At 32.9% G+C, this 20839-nt stretch overlaps 2 protein-coding genes across 7 annotated transcripts in view; both read right to left on the bottom strand.

The window, feature by feature from the left end:
- LOC110447718 (sialate O-acetylesterase-like) overlaps positions 1-20839 on the bottom strand; it is a 53967-nt gene that overhangs the window by 19096 nt on the left and 14032 nt on the right. The gene's annotated exons all lie outside the window — the stretch shown is intronic.
- LOC110447719 (caspase-1-like) lies at positions 4699-17279 on the bottom strand. 5 transcript variants are annotated; one of them, XM_021493599.1, is made up of 19 exons: positions 17177-17279; positions 15291-15624; positions 14776-15017; positions 14424-14492; positions 13632-13709; positions 11639-11716; positions 11004-11116; positions 10426-10488; positions 10147-10224; positions 9572-9649; positions 8944-9006; positions 8666-8743; positions 8121-8198; positions 7564-7626; positions 7232-7285; positions 6790-6870; positions 6473-6562; positions 5679-5759; positions 4699-4989 (listed from the first exon to the last, which is right to left on the bottom strand). In XM_021493599.1, exons 11-19 carry the CDS (start codon positions 8960-8962, stop codon positions 4793-4795), a joined length of 741 nt encoding a protein of 246 aa, XP_021349274.1. In that variant the 5' UTR covers positions 8963-9006; positions 9572-9649; positions 10147-10224; positions 10426-10488; positions 11004-11116; positions 11639-11716; positions 13632-13709; positions 14424-14492; positions 14776-15017; positions 15291-15624; positions 17177-17279; the 3' UTR covers positions 4699-4792. The 5 variants fall into 5 exon arrangements, with proteins under 5 accessions (XP_021349274.1, XP_021349273.1, XP_021349270.1 ...); XM_021493598.1 differs by having other exon boundaries at positions 5661-5759; positions 7232-7282; XM_021493595.1 differs by having other exon boundaries at positions 5661-5759; positions 17177-17278.

The following is a 20839-nucleotide window of genomic DNA, read 5'->3' as shown; positions in this document are numbered from 1 at the left end:
CATCCCATTCAGGTATTATTGTCACTTACATCTGTACGTTAATTAACATAGAATTGTAATTGTACTCTTCTGTGGTTTAAATCACGTTCAAGTCTCGTTTTGTTCTGATGTAACGGTTTTTGTAAAATTTAACAAATTATGATAGCAAACACGCTTCTGAAAAATATGTCAAAAAACTAGATGCCTGTTGTTTATAGAACTTTTGTTACAAGAATTTAAAAAAAATGACCAATTTGGCGACCATTTTGAAAATGTGTATTAATGTGTATTTCTTGCGCTTCACAAAAAGCCAAAATTTCACCTTTTTGGACACTAGATTGCTCACTTAAACTGTCATTGTGTCGTCATTTTTAATTGTAACAGGTTTATTTTTGCTGTACAACTTTATAATGTTCAATATGGTAAAAATAAGATGCAACAAAGTGGAAAATTATACAATTTTGGTATTTATTTTTTTTTTACATATTTAGTGTAACTGAAGCACTTTTGATTTTTGAACCCGAAAAAGGTGAAAATGAACACAAATAATAATGGGACAAAAAAGAAGAACACGGACCCCCCATTTTTGTAGCTGTTTTAGAAAGAGAAACACATTTTATTTTGATTCGTTAAATATTAAAAAAAGTTTAATAGCAGAACTTTTTATATCACGCGTTTAATCTGCAAAATATGGTGAATAAATGAGTATTTTTGCATTAAAAATAAGGGATAGGGGTAACTGAAATCGCCTTTCTGAGTTAAAAGAATAAGATTAAGAAATTTTACTTACACAATTTAAAATAAAATATTATTTTTATCAATTCTACAAACATTCATACATATCTGATAACACACTTGGAAGAAGTTGTATGAATTTATTTTCGCAAATGGTCAAGACCAAAAAATCGCCTAAAATCACATATTGTGTAAAATTGGTATCTTTGACCGATCATAGCACAAAAACGAACACACGGACATTTATTTGTTTTTGCATTTTCAGCTTTTCCATTAACTCCTTTTTCCAAAAAATCCATATAAGAAAAATAGTTTAATACAGAAATGTTTTGACTTCTCAGAGGTGTACATCCTTAATGTTCTGCAACACTGGCTAAAATACAAGACTAATTCACAACTATCAACTATCTTATGTAGAACTATACGTTTCTCGCTTAACCCTTTGCAAAGTGGTGAAAGGGTTAAAGCAGTGTTCTTCCGTTGCTTTAATTGGATGGAATAGTTCGGAGGAAAAGCTTCCGTCGAAGTGTTGTTGTGATGCTTGCTATTTGAGCGCAAGGTATTCCGTCAATGCTTCCAGTTTTGTCTCCAAGAACAAGGTTTGTTCTTGCAAGGATCTCCATGAGGTCGAAACTACAAACAAATGAGTATAAGAATAAATGAAAATAAATAAATGAAAATAACATAAATAAAAAACAATGTATAAAAATTATAAATAAACAAATCAAATATAATAAAAAGAATAATGTTTTTTTAAATTTCGGACCAAGCATAAAAATGGATAAAAACTTTTCTAACTCCGCAATTAGTTAGGTAGGTAACATATCCCCCTTCTTCAAATTAAAAAGAGGATGCCGTCAGGGTGATCCGATCGCCTCATATATATTTATCTTATGTGCAGAAATGTTAGCCCTTAAAATCAGAAATAACACAAGTATTAAGGAAATATCATAAGATAAGGAACCCATTATTTTATCACAGTATGCAAATTATATCTCAATACTTCTAAATGGTACAGAAAGGTCGTTGACAGAAACAATGAACGAACTAACATTATTCGCAAACCTATCTGGATTAAAAATAAATACGTCAAAAACACTAGTAATATGGATAGGCAATAAAAAATATAGTAAGGAAACTTTTTTACCTCAATGGAAACTACAATGGGGACATACCAAATACACTATGCTAGGGACAGATTTCGATGTTGATTTATACAAAATTACCAAGTTAAACTATGATAAAAAGTTAGTCAAATTAAAAAACCTGCTTAAAATATGGAATAGAAGACTACTAAGTCCAATTGGAAGACTGACAGTAATCAAAACTTTAATAATATCTCAACTTAATCATCTATTTATTTCAATCCCAAATCCTGACGAAAACTTTATTAAAAGTTTTAACACAGAACTTTACAACTTTTTGTGGAATGGTAAAGTTGACAAAATAAAAAGGGATGTTGTAATTAAAGAATATATAAACGGTGGACTAAATATGATTCATACCGACTCCTTTATCAACTCACTTAAATGTACATGGATTCGGCGGCTTCACAATGGAAGTGGCAAATGGACAAATATATTATATACTAAATTAGATAAGGATAAGTTACCTAATTGTGGGACTGAATATATTGAACAGAGTATTAAGAACACTCATAACTTGTTTTGGAAAGATACTTTAAAAGCGTGGCTAAAGATAATACAGGCAAATAACACAAACAGTTATGAAGTCCGATATGGTTTAGTAATGAAACAAAAATAGCACGCAAAACTATCTTTTACAAAGAATGGTTTCTAAAAGGAATCAGAATTATCAATGATGTGATTGGACATAACGGAAAATGTCTTCCAGGATTGTGCAAACGAACCAGATGCTGAAGTTGACAATTTAATAAACTTGGTCATTAGATATTAAATCTATAAAAACAAAACAGTAAATATGAGTCAGAAAGGTTTCTAGGATATTGGAGAAAATGGTCCCCACTGATGGAGACACCCTGACAATATGTCATATTATATGCACAATAACAGTGAATTTTTGTATTCATAGTTGTGCTTTGTACAAACTCAAATATCTACAGAGATCATTTCATTGATATAAGTGGTATACAATGAACTACTTAACAGTTTTCCTTCTTAATAACACAATCGGAGAATAGACAACTTTTGCACATAATTTATACTTAATTATGTAAGTGTTGTCTCATGTTTTCAAATGTATGTTTGTATGCAAATTTGTGTTTATATTTATGTTATATGTTTTGTGTCTATGAATGTATATATATATATGTGTGTGTATGTTTGTATATACATGTATGTTATTGTATGTACGTGTTGTGTGTAACAATGTACGTAAGTGTTCATCCTTTATGTTAGGTTCAAATGTTTTAGTATCACCATCAATTTATGAAATATGATGAAAGAAAGAAAGTGAAAGAAAGACAAATGTTGAATGAATACACTGTAAAGGGGGATGATACCAGGGCTCCTCAACCCTGGCATCCTCCGTAAACACTGAGGAAGTAAAATATTTGAACCTAAAAAAAATAAAAAATAAAAACAACAATAATAAATACTCTTGAGTTAAAAATTAATTTGAGAGTATTAGACAGGTATTTGTTATCATAATAGTATGAAATGTATTATTATAGTAATATTTCACACCATGTGAACCACAGACTCTTGGCATACTTATACGAGAGAATCTGTACAGAATATAAACGGTGAAATCAAAAATCTAAGAAGCACGAAAAGAATCATAAAGATAATAAATACTACATCCTCAGTCACAGTTACCGAATGTGATTCGCTACGAAGATACAGGACATGTGACATCACTTGTACATTCATAAAAATATATAACTTGTTTAAGAAGTGTTTAATGGGTTTTTGGTATCTCAAAACATTTCAGACTGATTTTTCTTCTTGAAACATGACTGAATAAGATACGAAGACAACGAAATCATATTTTTTCCAAAACCTTATCTAAAAAGCCTGAAAGTCTCTCAGGGCCATGCGTTTATATGACTTTATTTCAGATCGGATAAAGTAGGCCGTTTGTCTCGACGGGAATGAAAAATAACAAGTAAAATTGTATATGGTACTTTCGAATTACCCGAACTAACATCTCAGGTAGCATGACTGATTAAAGTTGCCCGACCAAAGTGTAAGCTCCAGTTCGAGCTAAATAATCAAAAGGTATATGTTTTCATATTTATGTTTTTAAGAAGCTAACAATAAAACTATATTTTTTCCAATAATAAACAGTTTACAAACATAATCAGGGATTGTGTTCATGGAAGTATGTATGTAAACGAGAACAAATAAACTTTGCATTGTTTAAATTACTATATAGCTTCATATCATGTTTATAAAAAAAAACCTCTTTCACCATCTGATTAAATAATGTATAAAGTAATATTGGAGTTGTTCAAAAAATGTCATTTGCAATGTTATTGCTACCTGTTTCCATCTCTCTCAAGCGTTTCAATGAAAGTGCTGATAAACCAGGATCCTTTGTTCATGTCTCTATAAGAAACATATCCTGGAGGTGTGGAATTGCATATAAGGAAATCTGCCTCGTCCGGGTGTTGCTTTTCCAATGGTTGAGTAGTTGGTGGTGGTGGTGGCGACGTTTTAACAGTGACGGTGTCTTTCTCCAAGTGATTGTATCCTGGAATAGCCGAACTTACGTATATTTGTCTGACAAATACATTTTATAGCAGTTAGTACTTAAAACAGGTAAACTCATTTGGCAGAATATACCAACACTCGTTAAAAATATCTGTATTCTGTCATACTCTTGAAATAAACAGAAACCAATGATATATTAGATAACAGGAGAAATCTATGGAAAGGTTGCATTTTGTCAGGTTTATCACGCCAGAAAAGCGCATAAAACAACTAGTTAAACAATACAATTTAAGTAATTTAAGTTTAATATACGACAAAGATCTTATACAAACGTACTTCCTTGACATGCAGGTCCTTGGCAAGCCTGTATGAAGAACATCTTCGGTTTTCCAGCAAGTGTCACACATTTGCTGGCATGAAAGTACTTGCGAAATAATGCTAACTCAAACGCTGACCCATTTGCATCTAAAAGTTTTGCCATTCTGCCCATGCGTTAGAATGAATATTGCAATGCAATCGACATTATCATGATCAGTTTCCTCTCCAAGGTTACGGAGTCTGCCATTTATCTCATTGAATGAAAAATCATCAAAGCGTTCCACGTCGAAATGCAAGTGATTAAACACCTTCACGAGGCCATCTATAAATAGGAAGGGGAAGTCGAACCTTAAATACTTGAAATGCAAGGTCTTACTTTAAACAGCCCAAATTGAAATCCTATCCATATATATCTTTTGAAAAACCATCATACGGTTCAATTAAAAAACAAGCACATATAATGGTGCTATACTATACTTTGTCACGTATGTTTCAAGAGAGTCCCTGGATATGATTTATTCTAAGGTGAGAAAATGGAATTAAAATAGATTCACACAAAGAATGGCATTGCCGACAAAACAGCACTGGCTGGGAAGAAAACGACAGACGTTTACATATCATAATTATACAAACTACTGAATCAAGATAAACAAATTACGACATAAAATAATAATGCGGTATAAACAATGCACTCTATAGCTCATTAATTGGAGCGTTACCTGGACACATTGTTTACAGAAGTTCAACATAGGAACTATGCATGTCAATATTGCAGCGAGATGACGAATAATTAAAATATTGATCTATTTAAAGTTTGCAGGGAAATAATTCAGATGCAAAGTTTTTGAAGAGAACCACTCAACACAGTTGTTGGTTTAATGTCTACTACTAAATCTGGCATAAAGCAATATATTGTAAATATAAACAAATACATTTCATGACTTTCATAAAAAAGAAATCCTGAGATTTCTCCTATAACTATGAAATCTTTATCTGCGTCAATTGAAGAACCTGTTCGGTCTTTTATGGGCTCATCTGTGGCATGATTTTGGGATTTGCGGAAGTTCTCAATGTTAAAAATCACAGCCTTTCCTGAAAATATAGCAATAATATAGCAACGCAATAATAAAACTCACCGATCCAAGCGTTAGGATAATTGAAAGAATGTATAGAAATATTAAATTGTAAAATAATTGTTTCCACAGATATGCATCTAGACATATTTTATAGCAGCCGCTTTAGTTTGATAATGATAGATATTGATTCAGATATGTAGAAACCTAGTTAAGTAGATAGGTAAGAGTACGATAGCCACATTGACTTGCGCATTTTTGACATTCTAATGACCTTAGTTTTCAACTGAATATATTTTGACAATTATGCTGACAGTGCTATTTTACTGTATTGACAACCATATTGCGACCTCAAATCCCATCACACGGGCGTCAAATTTCTAACTCATTCCCTATCTTAATTTGGAACATATCACACTTATGTACGTCTATAGAGTAATATCATACAATTTGCATTTATAGCTAGTGAAATAAAATTGCTCTCTCTCTCTCTTGCTCACAAAGTCAAAAATTTTCATTTTTCAATATTAAAACGACTCGATAGATCATTGCTTCTCGAATCCAAAAATGGATGCTTTCATTATCATCTTATTATCAATTTCGACGTAGTTAAACAAATAACTGAAAGAAAAATTATTTGCATGTTTCTAGTACGATTCAATTCCTTTTTTAAATTTGTAAGAAAATAACAACAGCGATTTTATTATAGAGATAATAGTTACATATGCATACCTCTTGGTGTTCGTGTCATTTTGTATTCTCCAAGTCTGACATTTTCTACTGGTCGAGAAACCTTATAGTGTTCAGGTGTCGTGTCAGGTACTGAAAGAAGAAAGGAGATATAGGCAAACAAAGCTTGTTTAATAAATATTCGCAATATGAATCTAAATTAAAACAAACGGAGAGGGGATGAGGCAGCAACAACAGCTACAGCAACAACAGCAGCAACAGCAGCAGCAGCGGTTGTGGCTATGGTGAATTCTTCGTTTTATAATATCTCGTGTCAAGAAGCATAGTTTCTATTTTTATTGATGTGAAGGTGTAGTTACCTTTCATTGAGGAACGGTTGGGCCAGGAACTGAATTTGTGTTTTCTATCGATAAACCCCATCATGTTTATATGGTCAAATGCTGAAATAAAATTGCAGATTTCTTCAACAAACATTGACTTTTCTTTCTCTTTATACTTTTCGTTTATTTTTACATTCAGAAATACACACAAACGAAATTGCCAGTTAGGTAATTTGCATTGCAGATACAAAATGTATCGACACCAACGATAATGTGACCCCCTTTTCATATTTCCAATATTGCCCTGATTATGAATTATGGATGTGTGTGAAATCTTATATGTGACGGTATTATTATATATTGTATACACTATTTTGTCGATACAATGCTATTCAATATATTCAACACATTAATCTAGTGGTATCCTCCGTCTTAAAACCGAATCATCAAAGCATCATTATCATACAAAGACAATTAGTACCTGTATCAGATCTCGCTCTGTCAGCATAGGAATGTTCCGGTACTACATCTTCTGCTATGTTTTTTAAAGGAACCATGGCATAAGTATGACATAAATGAGAGTACATCAATATTGGTGTAATCTAATAATTTCACAAAGTAATCTTCGAGTAGCGGTATTAGCTACACTCGAAATATCATATTGAAATCGATTATTATATTAATTGGACAATTGTCATAGATATAAGTTTTTTCCGATCGATTCAAAGTGCAATTATATTTATTTTATGATGTAAAAGTAAGTATAGTTTTTTTTCACAGCTTGAAACAATAGTTCAATTAATTCGTAAAAACCTTCATCCAGATCCGTCCTGCTACCTCTCTCTTCTTCAGTATCCGATCCATTCTGTCCTTTTTCTAAAGAAAACAGTATTTTCAAAACTAATTGTATGAATAACGGTTGCTTGTAATGTGTGCATCTTTTCTCTCTTCAACATATAATAACAACATCGAATATTATTTATTTCCAGAAAATGTAATACAATAACAATAAAAATCATGAATAGACGATTCCTATATATATCATTTGAGTGTTTATAACCAGTATTGTGGTACGTTACTTTTCCCTTTGTCATGGGGTCTATATTATTTATCTGGAAAACAAGTTGCGTTTTATTTACNATTACGATTTATTTTCGTCAAACCCTCGAAGCTATACATTCATTTCATTGCAATGTATTTCTATTGGCAAACTATCCGTTTATCTCATTTTTTTAAATGATACAATCACTACTACTGGTTAGGGCATAGTCAAATCGTATTAATGATTTAATACAATTTAGCCAGTAAGATCAATAATTAAATTTCTAGACACGTCTGCTTATTATTCAAAAGAAGCTGTGTATATATACCTGGGGGCTGTTCTTGACTCTCCCTTTTCTCTTTGCAGTTCTTGGAATCTTCAGTTTCCGCCTTTTGAGTTACATTTTCTGGAAGTAGAGCAGCGGGATTAAATCCTGTCGATGGATGGGGATATGATGAATACGATTGACAAAATCACGCTCAAAATGAAACGAAAAACCAACAACTCTGAACCCCATTTTTCAATATGACCCCTTCACACACACACACACACATTCACACACTTCTCCAACACTAATCAGTCAGGCGAGATTAAGGTCATGGTAAGCGTTCCCTAGCTGTGTGCTACATGTGACCGGCTATCCACCAAATAGGACGACACTCGAATTTCCTTTGTCTGCATGTCTTGCCGGCAGAAAACATTTGTTAGTGTCTCAACAGGATGGTACAACAAAGAACATCTTACCATTTAAATCAAGGCAAATGTACTTAAAACTAAATACATTGATATGGGTTTGATTAAGATCTTAACATTATAAATTGTATAAGCTGTGCTTTCCTACACGTTCGTCCTGAAGCTATTACGTATATATACCTGGAGATTGTTCTGGAATCTTTTTTTCCTCCTCACTTTTCGGAGAATGTTCTACTTCTGCCACTTTTTGTTCTTTTTCTGAGGAGTAAGTTGTATAACAATGTAATTGTCTCGTTGCGACTTCTGACAAATATAGAGGGGTAAGCTAAGATATACTTTCCCTTGTTAACGTTTTAACTTTTTCCGATCGATTCAAAGTGCAATTATATTTATTTTATGATGTAAAGTATAGATTTTTTTCACAACTTGAAGCAATAGTTCAATTAATTCTTAAAAACCTTTATCCGGATCCCTCATGCTACCTCTCTCCTCTTCAGTATCCGATCCATTCTGTCCTTTTTCTAAAGGAAACAGTATTTTCAAAACTAATTGTATGAATAACGATTGCTTGTTATGCGTGTATCCTTTCTCTCTTCGACATATATTAACAACATCGAATATTATTTATTTTCAGAAAATGTAATACAATAACAATGAAAATCATGAATAGACGATTCCTATATATATCATTTGAGTGTTTATAACCAGTATTGTGGTACGTTACTTTTCCCTTTGTCATGGGGTCTATATTATTTATCTGGAAAACAAGTTGCGTTTTATTTACCTTTTACATACTTTCGATTTCTTATTCTCTTGAGAATTTTTGCCTTTGTCTCATAGCTGTTTATTCGTCTAATTACGACTTATTTTCGTCAAACCCTCGAAGCTATACATTCATTTCATTGCAATGTATTTCTATTGGCAAACTATCCGTTTGTCTCATATTTTTTAAATGATACAATCACTACTACTGGTTAGGGCATAGTCAAATCGTATTAATAATCTAATACCATTTAGCCAGTAAGATCAATAATTAAATTTCTAGACACGTCTGCATATTATTCAAAGGAAGCTGTGTATATGTACCTGGGGGCTGTTCTTGACTTTCCCTTTTTTCTTTGCAGTTCTTGGAATCTTCAGTTTCCGCCTTTTGAGTTACATTTTCTGGAAGTAGAGCAGCGGGATTAAATCCTGTCGATGGATGGGGATATGATGAATACGATTGACAAAATCACGCTCAAAATGAAACGAAAAACCAACAACTCCCAACCCCATTTTTCAATATGACCCCTTCACATGCACACACACAAACACACACACCTCCAACACTAATCAGTCAGGCGAGACTATGGTCATGGTAAGCGTTCCCTGTGTACTACATGTGACCGGCTATCTACCGTCAAATAGACGATAGCATGTAGATGACTAAAATTCAATGAGGACGACCCTCAAATGTCTTTTGTATGCATGTCTTGCCGGCAGAAAACAATTGTTAGTGTCTCATCAGGATGTTACAACAAAGAACATCTTACCGTTTAAAACAAGGCAAATGTACTTAAAACTAAATACATTGATATGGGTTTGATTAAGATCTTAACATTATAAATTGTATAAGCTGTGCTTTCCTACACGTTCGTCCTGAAGCTATTACGTATATATACCTGGAGATTGTTCTGGAATCTTTTTTTCCTCCTCACTTTTCGGAGAATGTTCTACTTCTGCCACTTTTTGTTCTTTTTCTGAGGAGTAAGTTGTATAACGATGTTATTGTCTCGTTGCAACTTCTGACAAATATAGAGGGGTAAGCTAAGATATACTTTCCCTTGTTAACGTTTTAACTTTTTCCGATCGATTCAAAGTGCAATTATATTTATTTTATGATGTAAGGTATAGGTATTTTTTCACAGCTTGAATCAATAGTCCAATTAATTCGTAAAAACCTTTATCCGGATCAGACCTGCTACCTCTCTCCTCTTCAGTATCCGATCCATTCTGTCCTTTTTCTAAAGGAAACAGTATTTTCAAAACTAATTGTATGAATAACGATTGCTTGTTATGCGTGTATCCTTTCTCTCTTCGACATATATTAACAACATCGAATATTATCTATTTTCAGAAAATGTAATACAATAACAATAAAAATCATGAATAGACGATTCCTATATATATCATTTGAGTGGTTATAACCAGTATTGTGGTACGTTACTTTTCCCTTTGTCATGGGGTCTATATTATTTATCTGGAAAACAAGTTGCGTTTTATTTACATTTTAAATACTTTCGATTTTTTATTCTCTTGAGAATTTCTGCCTTTGTCTCATAGCTGTTTATTCGTCTCATTACGATTTATTTTCGTTAACCCCTCGAAGCTATATATTCATTTCATTGCAATGTATTTCTATTGGCAAACTATCCGTTTGTCTCATTTTTTTAAATGATACAATTACTACTACTGGTTAGGGCATTGTCAAATCGTATTAATGATTNACCAATTGGTATGCTACTACTATAAAACCCACAATTCTTCTGATTTCTGCACCAATCTGCCGGACTACTGGGGGCTGTTCTTGACTTTCCCTTTTCTCTTTGCAGTTCTTGGAAACTTCAGTTTCCGCCTTTTGAGTTACATTTTCTGGAAGTAGAGCAGCTATATTAAACCCCGTCGATGGATGGGGATATGATGATTACGATTGAAAAAAAAATGATAATAATAATAGATAATCACGCTCAAAATGAAACGAAAAACCAACTCTGGACCCCATTTTTCAATATCACTCCTTCCCACACACACACACACACACAAACACACACACCTCCAACACTAATCAGTCAGGCGAGACTATGGCCATGGTAAGCGTGCCCTGTGTACTATATGTGAAAAGCTATCTATCGTCAAATAGACGATAGCATGTAGATGACTAAAATTCAATGAGGACGACCCTCGAATTTCTTTTGTATGCATGTTTTGCCGGCAGAAAACAATGGTTAGTGTCTCATCAGGATGTTACAACAAAGAACATCTTACCGTTTAAAACAAGGTAAATGTACTTAAAACTAAATACATTGATATGGGTTTGATTAAGATCTTAACATTATAAATTGTATAAGCTGTGCTTTCCTACACGTTCGTCCTGAAGTTATTACGTATATATACCTGGAGATTATTCTGGAATCTTTTTTTCCTCCTCACTTTTCGGAGAATGTTCTACTTCTGCCACTTTTTGTTCTTTTTCTGAGGAGTAAGTTGTATAACGATGTTATTGTCTCGTTGCGACTTCTGACAAATATAGAGGGGTAAGCTACGATAACCCTTCCCTTGTTAACGTGGACTACTTTAGAAGAGACAGTGCAGGATAATTTTGAGGTATTAACATGTACAGTTATGTGTAAGGTATTTCTAGGCGTAGGTTTATGGAAAGTCATCTCTGAGAGTATATTAAATATCTATATGTGTAAATCATACCTAGGTTCACCATCAAATGATGGGAAAGGAAAAATGAAAACATTCAAATAAAATGTAATTTTGTAGATGTACATTATTTCACTTTGTTATTCGCTGACTTTTTCTATAAAAAGTAAACAAGAAATAGTAAATGCACTGAAGCATCAAAAGTGTAAAAGTTACGAAAAATCGAAAAAGACGGTAAAACTGCAGGTTTGCTTTTGCTTTTTGTTTGTTTTAAATTTGTTCCTTTTTTTAAAGATTTAAATGCATTCGTGTATTCGACTGATTTGTCGTTTGTATGAAACAAGAGAACGATTTACTAAAAAAAAACAGCGTCAGCATTGCTCATTGTTCTATTAAAGGGAGATTAGACAGAACAGTTTTTAAAGAATTGTAGACCACTTTCCCTTTTTTTTGCATTGTTAAAAATAGCTTTCGGTTTTATTTTATTAATGAGTGCAAGACGGAAATCAGTTCTGGATGAATTAACACACAACGACCACACAAGCTTTTTCCAGGACGATACAATATATAGCAGGCAGTACTAATTGATGACGTGATAGATTATAGGAAGAACAAAACATATCATACATATTTTAAACGATTTTGAAAAGGGTTTTAAATCTTTTAAACGTTGGTATTTTTGTCTAGGCGAATTTCATCTTTTTTTAATCAAGACAATTATTTGCCTGCACTTATGAATTAATATTGAATGAAGCTGCCGATGCTGTCAAGAAGGATTGTCCTCCTACTTTGTGCCATAATATTAATAACATGATATAAATGCATATACCAAGGTATACAATTTGACACGACGATACACCTGACATCACAATTCGCTGACGATACAAGAAAGCAAAGTAAAAGCACTTAGTTATGCTATTAAAGAGCTGCAATACTTGTTGAATTTATCAGGTCTTTCACTTAATTTGACAAAATCGCAAGAAGTATAGAAGACATCAGTAGTCAATAACTTTTTATGATTGTGATTGGCCTATCTTAATCTGCCAGAATATATTTTTGGTGTTGATTTTAATAAAACTGTTTAATGCAATTCAAAGAAAATAAGTAAACAAATATAAGAAATCGGATAATAAAATAAGCTGAACATAAAGCCGGTTGGTAAACTTTTAATAACAGTAATAATTCAAGCTCTCATTTTGTAAAAAAAACCACTCATCCATTTATTCATAATGCTACAAATGTATCATCACCTATCTAGACTATAATTTAAGAAATTCCAAACTTATATTAATACCTTTGAAAAAGTTGAATCAAACGGAGAGGTCATTTGAAAATTAAATAAATAAATTAACAAATATATGATAAAGATGTTTAAACAAATTAACAGTCATTAGTTTGAAATGGCTCTCAAAATAACCTGGCTTGTAACAATTATTTTAAAGATCAATATTAATTAGTAGGTATTATTGTTTATGAAAATCAATAGAAAAAAGATGTGTTTTTTTAAATACATTTATTGAATATGATATTGAAAACAAACTCCACAACATCATGAAAATGTTAAAAAAGATTGTTTGAATAAATATATATATCATACATAGGTTTTAGTTCTTAATGATGATGACGGGACGGGAATGTACTTACAATTTAACATATATTAATATCTGGATTAGAGTCAATAATAGATATTTTAAGCTATTTTACTTACATACACTTGCGATGATATATGTATAAGTACCTGGAGGTTGATCTTGGCTTTCATTTCCATCCTCACTGCTCTGGGAATCTTGTGTCTCTGCCAATTCTGGTGCATTTTCTGAAGGGTAAATGACATTACATTGTTCAAAATGTTTCATACTTTGAACGTATAAGATTTTCTAAGCCATGTAATGTCGAATAGCCTTCAGACTGTTAATGAGTGATCAGATGAGCAATGGACTCGCCTTTCACCACAACAAGCGGGGTATGGAGTCAATTGCCAGACCACATGGGTTTGCTCCGGTTTTCTCTCACATCAAGACCGCCTGCGCTTCCAATTGAGCCAATAAGACTGACTCGTTAATATTACTTGCTGCATAATTGTTGCAAAATTGATCAATAAAATCTATTTAATACACGCTTGTAATTTTTTATCAATAGCCATAAAGATTCATTTGTTTCCCACTTCTTTCTTTATAACATCACTAACTCGCATACATTCATATTAACACTATTTACGTTGCAGATAGAAGGATAGAGCCCTAGCTTGACGAGTGACAAGTGACGAGAAAGAAATGAGAGTCAGTTTCCATCCTTTCATAAGATTACTTATTGGAGGGAATTATTTGTAATAAGCCACAATAATACTACCAATAAAGTATCAAATAATAACATTTCGTACGACACGTTACTACACGTAGCTGTGCTATATTGTCCCTTATAATGTACAATTACTTATATATTTCTCCATTACGCGTATTGTCTAAACAGTGTGGCTAATTGGAACTAAATTCAAGACAATAGATAATATATATAATGATTATTGGATTACCTGTGACAGGGAAGCCTCTTGAACCTTCTCTTTCTTCTGCTGCACGTAAGGCAAGCCTTTCTTTAAAATCTGTAAGTAGGTGATGCCCATCAAATTTCAAGAAGTTAATGCATTCACATTCACAAACTTGAAGCACAACTGTTAATATATATGCATATATTTATTTTAAACAAATAACTTCAACAACATTATTGACCGTTTCATCTTTAAACGTTTTTAACGCTTGGAAATCGACGATAAATTTGACATAGGTAAAGTACTTATGATAGAGAAGTAATATTAAGAGAGTTAATGCCATCGATTGGGTAATAAATAATAAAAGTAATGAAACACGAATTATATAGAATTTTACCGGATATTTTCCCTGAATGCTTTTTCACCCAGTGTGTTATCCGGAGATGTTGTAATGGGTCTAAAAGGGCAGTGTCTAAAGTGTGAGGCTCCAGCTTCTTCTCCTTAATGAGTAAACTTAAGAAATCCAGGACAGTGTCTGCATTCCCTAGCGCTCTCTTTGGAATATCCGTTGTGATGCCTTTGAGGTTTTGCAGGTCCTCCCCATCTGTAAGCTCATCAGCTATACACACTAAAATGACCCTAAAACGATGCATTCAACTTTTCAAAATAGATTACTTTAAACACATACAAAAATCTGTTTGAACCTTTTTAATTGAATGAAATATAAAAACAGTGAGCGTGCGTTTATTTGTTTCCAAGGGAAAACATCTCGTATTGACGCAAATTTTATTTATCATATCCATTCAAAGTTGTCCTTATTGAAACCTTCTGTAGAAACAATGGTTCTTATGTTTTTCAATAACTTTGCGGACTCTTTATTTCCAATAGAATGTATGATATTAAAGGACTCACCTAAATTCTTTTAGATATGTCTTTTTCAGGTCATCAAGATTTTTTGTTATTTTTTCACCAAGAGGCCCTCCTTCGTGGCTACAACCTTCGCTATATTTAAAAGCTAGATCTTTTCTGCCAGCTCTTGCCAAACCTTCTATTACTTGCTCGTCACTCCCGTTTGTACCGATTGCAATAAGCAATGCTGAACCTGTGGTGCATTTTTGTAGTTTTCCATCCGGAACCACACCAGTTAAGAGAAATTTTATGATAGAGAATTCATCAGGCATTAGTTCATCTCCTATCGTTTCAAGTAGAGCTCTTCTTTTTTGCGTCACTGCAATCCATCCTAAAACTTGACAATGACAATGACGCTATCGTTATCACATTTTTACTGGAATAATTTAAATGTTTTTTTTATAAATTATTTTTATGTCACGGATGTGACGCCAGTCATGACGTGTCCCACTGAATCCATTGAATTAACTTTACATAATTCACAACAATTATGAAACAATTTAGCTTTTGATTTGTTTTTGAAACCTATATTTAGTGCTCTTGCTTTCCAAAATGAAAACGTACATGAGGTTTCTATGTGGAATGAAACCGGAGTACATGTGAGGCCGGGCAAGTGTTTATGACTTTATACCTGTTCACGTCCGATCGGGGAGTCGAACCCTGATCGTCTTGGCTCGATTGGCCCCCATCTTTAGAATATTGAACTTCTAAAAACAATAACTCTAATAATTTGGATTACTTGGATGACTGATCCTAAGTTCTAATTAAACTAGGGGGAGATAAACTGGTATGAAAAGCAGTTGAGAAATCCATAAAACTTAGGGGCTGGTAGTCATTCTACGACTTGGCGAAAGGAAATTGCACTATATAATTTACTAGGTACCCGACCACCCTAACATATCTAGCAACATTGATCACTGAGCTGTCACATTAAAACCTAATCATGACGACGATCTTGATTATTGTACAGCAAGGTACTCATGTTAGAATAATTTATGAGTAAATAAGAAATATCGTTTCAGAAAACTCCATTAAGTAAGATTGTCTCTGGAGAAGCGAATCAAATGTCGTATGTGACCTTATTATGGAAAAGTATACCACTTGACTATAATATCGAAAAGTTCAAGAATCAACAATTGTTTACATTATAAAGGGTATTAAGGCCTGGACCCGTATTCTTATGCTCAAGCATAGATTCTGTGTTCAAACGAACATTAGTGTAACTCGCTTAAATCATGTGACACATCCGCAATGTCAAATGTAAATATTGAAAACGGTATTCGGCTTTTTATCAATGTATCACCTTTGCGAATATGAAGCGTTTCGAATGTTTTGAAGTTTGTCCTGTGGTTCAATAAATATGGTTGTCAAGAGTATGGACGGGTACAGAACATGTGGAAGATCACATGATAAGCTGATGTTTACAAGACTGTCTCATAATCGAGGATTCAATTTACAGGAAAGATAACTTAAAATAGGAACACCATCACGAAGAAATATGATTTATCAACATCCGTGTCTAGAAAAGGTCAATTTGGTATATATAGGATTACCATTATTTTTAACCAACATGACTTCTTTTCATAGAAGTAGTATTGACAGCGTTGTCAGCTAGGCCATCAGATCAAACATAAGAAATATAGTTTATGTTATTATTATAGAATGCCGAAAAGTCTGTGTATTAGTCCATTATTTACGTAACTTGATGTTTGCACTCTGAGCTTAATCTAATCCAACCTCAATAAGGTATTCAGTTTATAATTAGTCGATAGGTAGAGATAAACAATGAACTAAAATGAAAGCAGCATTGATATCATTCAGCTGGTAATCAAAGCTACGACCGAGAGTTTTTTGTTTGATTATAGCTTGAAAAAGACATCAGTACTCACGTTTGTCCTGGTTAATACACTAGAAAAACTGGGAAGTATGGTTAAATATGTTGTTCTCCGAAAACAAACTGAATCACCTCATGCAATTAGGACCAATCACAACAAAGTTTGGATTCCCCAACATTTTAAGGTACGTTATATATACAAACCGAAAGTGACAACGTACGTCTTTCAATTTTAAACAGACAATATAATCAGCATATTAAAGTAGCATTAATTGTAAATGAATTTTAAATACAAAATACCTTACAAATGGTATATCTTCCGAAATACTGTGTAGACATTAAGATATATGTTTCTAAAATTAAACCCTGGTTCAATTAAAGGCACAGCAATCCGAAATTACATGAAAGATGGAATTTGTAAACAAATAATCTTATAATTACACGAGGTTAAATCTTCATATTTTAAATCTGCATCATATGTCACTTTTATGTACACCAAGATCGAGGATCGGAAGTCGGACAGATGACAGTAGAAGGATGAAGTAAGTACACGAGGACAATTTAAATCGCATATTAAATTGATGCAAGGTGAGAAGGAATGTCATCCGTACTAGGCCAGTTGAAAAATGTCATCAAAACACCCCCGATATTAAAATATTTAACAAATGATAACTTGTTCATACTTCCAAACCTTTTTCACGGAAAACTTCCTATGGGAAGCCTTTTTAGAATAACAACACAATACAAATGCATCTTTCATGAGAAAGTATGCTGATAGTTGGATACTTCTTTACAATTACAATACATGTACAATGTAACTGCACGTGTCGAGTCCTGCGGACGTCCGGATTGCGGTCGGTCGGCAACCCTTCCGGTGTCTCTCAGACGACGGACAAGCATTATATGATGAAAACAATCACACTAAACTGCATAGCAACCTGTTGTTGCCTTTGATCTTAAATTAGCAACGCAATAGCCTGACCCTTCTGAACTTCCGTCAGGCGTACCATGACTGCAAGATATTCAAATTGACAGTTAACAACGGAAAGCGATGTACATGCCTCGATGTGTTGACGGATTCGAACTTGTCATCAGTATTCTGCACTTTTTTGCATCTTATATAATTAAACACGTTCACTATGTGGCAGGGTACACTAGGTAACTTTAGACTAAGATACTCGTCTGACCTGTTTTCATACTTTTAGGCCAAGCAGTTCAACAATGTTACACATTTTGTTACCCAGCGTTTCTTTATCATTTCAACATATATAAGGGATATGCATGTTTACCAAGGAAAGCGTGTTTCTTTAAGGAGGTTATTACCTGGTCAGAGGTAAGTTTGTTCCTACTAGTGACACCTGCCGCACAGGTAAGGCAGTTGTGGTTCGGTAACTAAAGGACCATAATCAATAAAGATGTTACTTTTAACACGGTCTATGTATGTGCGGTAAGTCTACTTGTATGTCTTCGTATATATTGTCTTCACTATTTACTAGGTGTAGTTGATTGAAAAAACTTGATCTTCAAAAAAATAAAACATCGTAACATTTCTTTAACAGTTCTGTATACGTAACACTGATAAGGTTTTTTTTAAATACAAAATTTACTGTTTATAATTAGATACTTATATATTTAGATACTGTACATTTATATCAAAACAGTTCTGATGAAAGAAAAGAGGTGTCCAGATTCTTCTATTCATGTATACAAGACTAAAAAATACGAGCAAGGTTTATTTGTTATTTTTTTCATCGTCAACAAATTAACGTCCAGAACAATTAGAATAATAATCTACATTATAGTTTTTGTTTTCAAATTTGCGATTTTGTGTAAACATCCATAATATTGATTCAGTCACAATTCACAATCTTAATCTACATGTATACGGGTAATAAATGCCTCCCTAGTCCTCTCATCCTTTTCGATGTATATATCGCAGTAGTATGAGAGCTTTATAATGTAGCTTACTACTAGCATCTCTAACCTTCGTCGGAATTATATATCTTTAGTGTGTTTTAATAACAATGTTGGAATGACGCATCGGTCTTGAATTATAAATAATAACACCCCCCCCCCCCCAAAAAAAAGAAAAAAAGAGAGAAACAATCTTAAATCATATTTACTTGTATTCATTTATATTATGTTAAACTAAATGAACAAATACGATCATTTCATTCAGACCAACATGAATAACAATGTGAGGTGTACTATAAAAACATCGAAATGTATTATAAATGCACTTTGGTTTGATTTGCTGGACAATATATACAGAAGTAACTACTCGCAGATTATTTCCTTTGATAATACGTATATACACAATGTATGCTATTCGATCTATAAAATATTGTTTTCATCACTCCTTGAATGACGCAAGAGTTTGGAAACCTCAATTCATCACAAATCGATTTGACAATTTAGAGAGCTTAAGACTACTAAATAATAGCACATGCTTTTGATTTCAATCTTTGATTGCATCAATTATGTATTTTCTAACAAATTCTATGCTCAGATGGCTTTCTCTTTGGCTAGTAAACTATATATGTTTGTACAAGAGATTTGGTCTTCGTTGTTTTATACAAAGTTGGCTGAAAATGAAAATAATTCTATGTAGTTCTTTCTGGTTCTCTCCAGAGTAACAGTGCACCCGTAAGAAGTACAAAAGACAAAACAGAGTAAAGGAATAACTGATTCCATGTAAATCTTTATTTCATAAAGAATTCACAAATTCTACTATTTATCTAAAAAGAGATATTATGTTACAAATGAGTGAAACGAAGAGTATTTAAGCAAACATTGTAAATGCATGATTTTAAAAAAAAATCTGAATACATTGTAGTAAAGAAATGCACCATTATTCAACTTCGCAAAATATGTATATATGTCTAAAATGGAATATTTATGCAGGCATGAATAAGAACAACTATATTAACTCCTCAGAAATAGCATCATTATCTCGTTAACTCAAATGTAGAGGAAAAAGTCTAAGTTTATGTAGCAGGGACACCTATGCAACACAGTATAACCTTAACTGTTGAGTGTAACTACAAGCTACATACAATAGCTTTTGTACAATGCAAGAAATTACATAGACTTTTATATCGTAAATCACTCATGTTTGTCCTAAATCATTCTTGCAGGGAATTGTTATAAGATTTGAATTAAAGGAAATGAAGAATAAAACGTCTGGGTTTTTTTCCAGAATGCGTTTTTATTTATTTTAATTTGCACTAGACTTGCCACACACATATATAGCTTTCAAAAAGCAAGTGATTTAATGTTGTCAGTCTTAAACACTTACTAATTGAACATCCCATTTTATCAAAAACGGATCCACACGTAAAAACGATTATTCATTAATTATTGAAAAAAAAACCCCACTGATTTGGCATCTTATTTTTGATCAAGTAAATAGCAATGATGTGTCTAATAACAAAGACAACAACAACAACAAAACAGAATATATAACAGCTTAAACAACCCATCAATAATATAACACATGTCGAAAATGAGAACAAGGTTACCGCGAGCGGTATATAATACGCCCGTCACACATTGAATGAGCAGTTGTTTGTATGATTGAAATATATGAAGTATTTGTGAGTAATTGATATTAAAAGAGAAATCATTCAACATAACTGGTAGATCAATGAGTGCAATACAACATCATGGAACGCATGCATCGCATTAATGAAACCAAGGGTAATAACTCCAGTAATTA

The sequence above is a fragment of the Mizuhopecten yessoensis genome, unplaced genomic scaffold (assembly GCF_002113885.1).
Source record: "Mizuhopecten yessoensis strain PY_sf001 unplaced genomic scaffold, ASM211388v2 scaffold3575, whole genome shotgun sequence".
Taxonomy (NCBI): domain Eukaryota; kingdom Metazoa; phylum Mollusca; class Bivalvia; order Pectinida; family Pectinidae; genus Mizuhopecten; species Mizuhopecten yessoensis.
The sequence above is the reverse complement of the archived record's forward strand: the minus strand, read 5'-3'. Positions and strand labels throughout refer to the sequence as shown.

Excerpts from the sequence above, each read along its gene's own strand:
- LOC110447719 (XM_021493595.1), bottom strand. Across the intron at positions 7,286-7,563 it reads CAGGACGGATCTGGATGAAG|CAGAAGATGTAGTACCGGAA; the intron begins GTTTTTACGAAT and ends TAAAAAACATAG. Across the intron at positions 4,990-5,660 it reads AGGTTCTTCAATTGACGCAG|ATGGCCTCGTGAAGGTGTTT; the intron begins ATAAAGATTTCA and ends TCCTATTTATAG.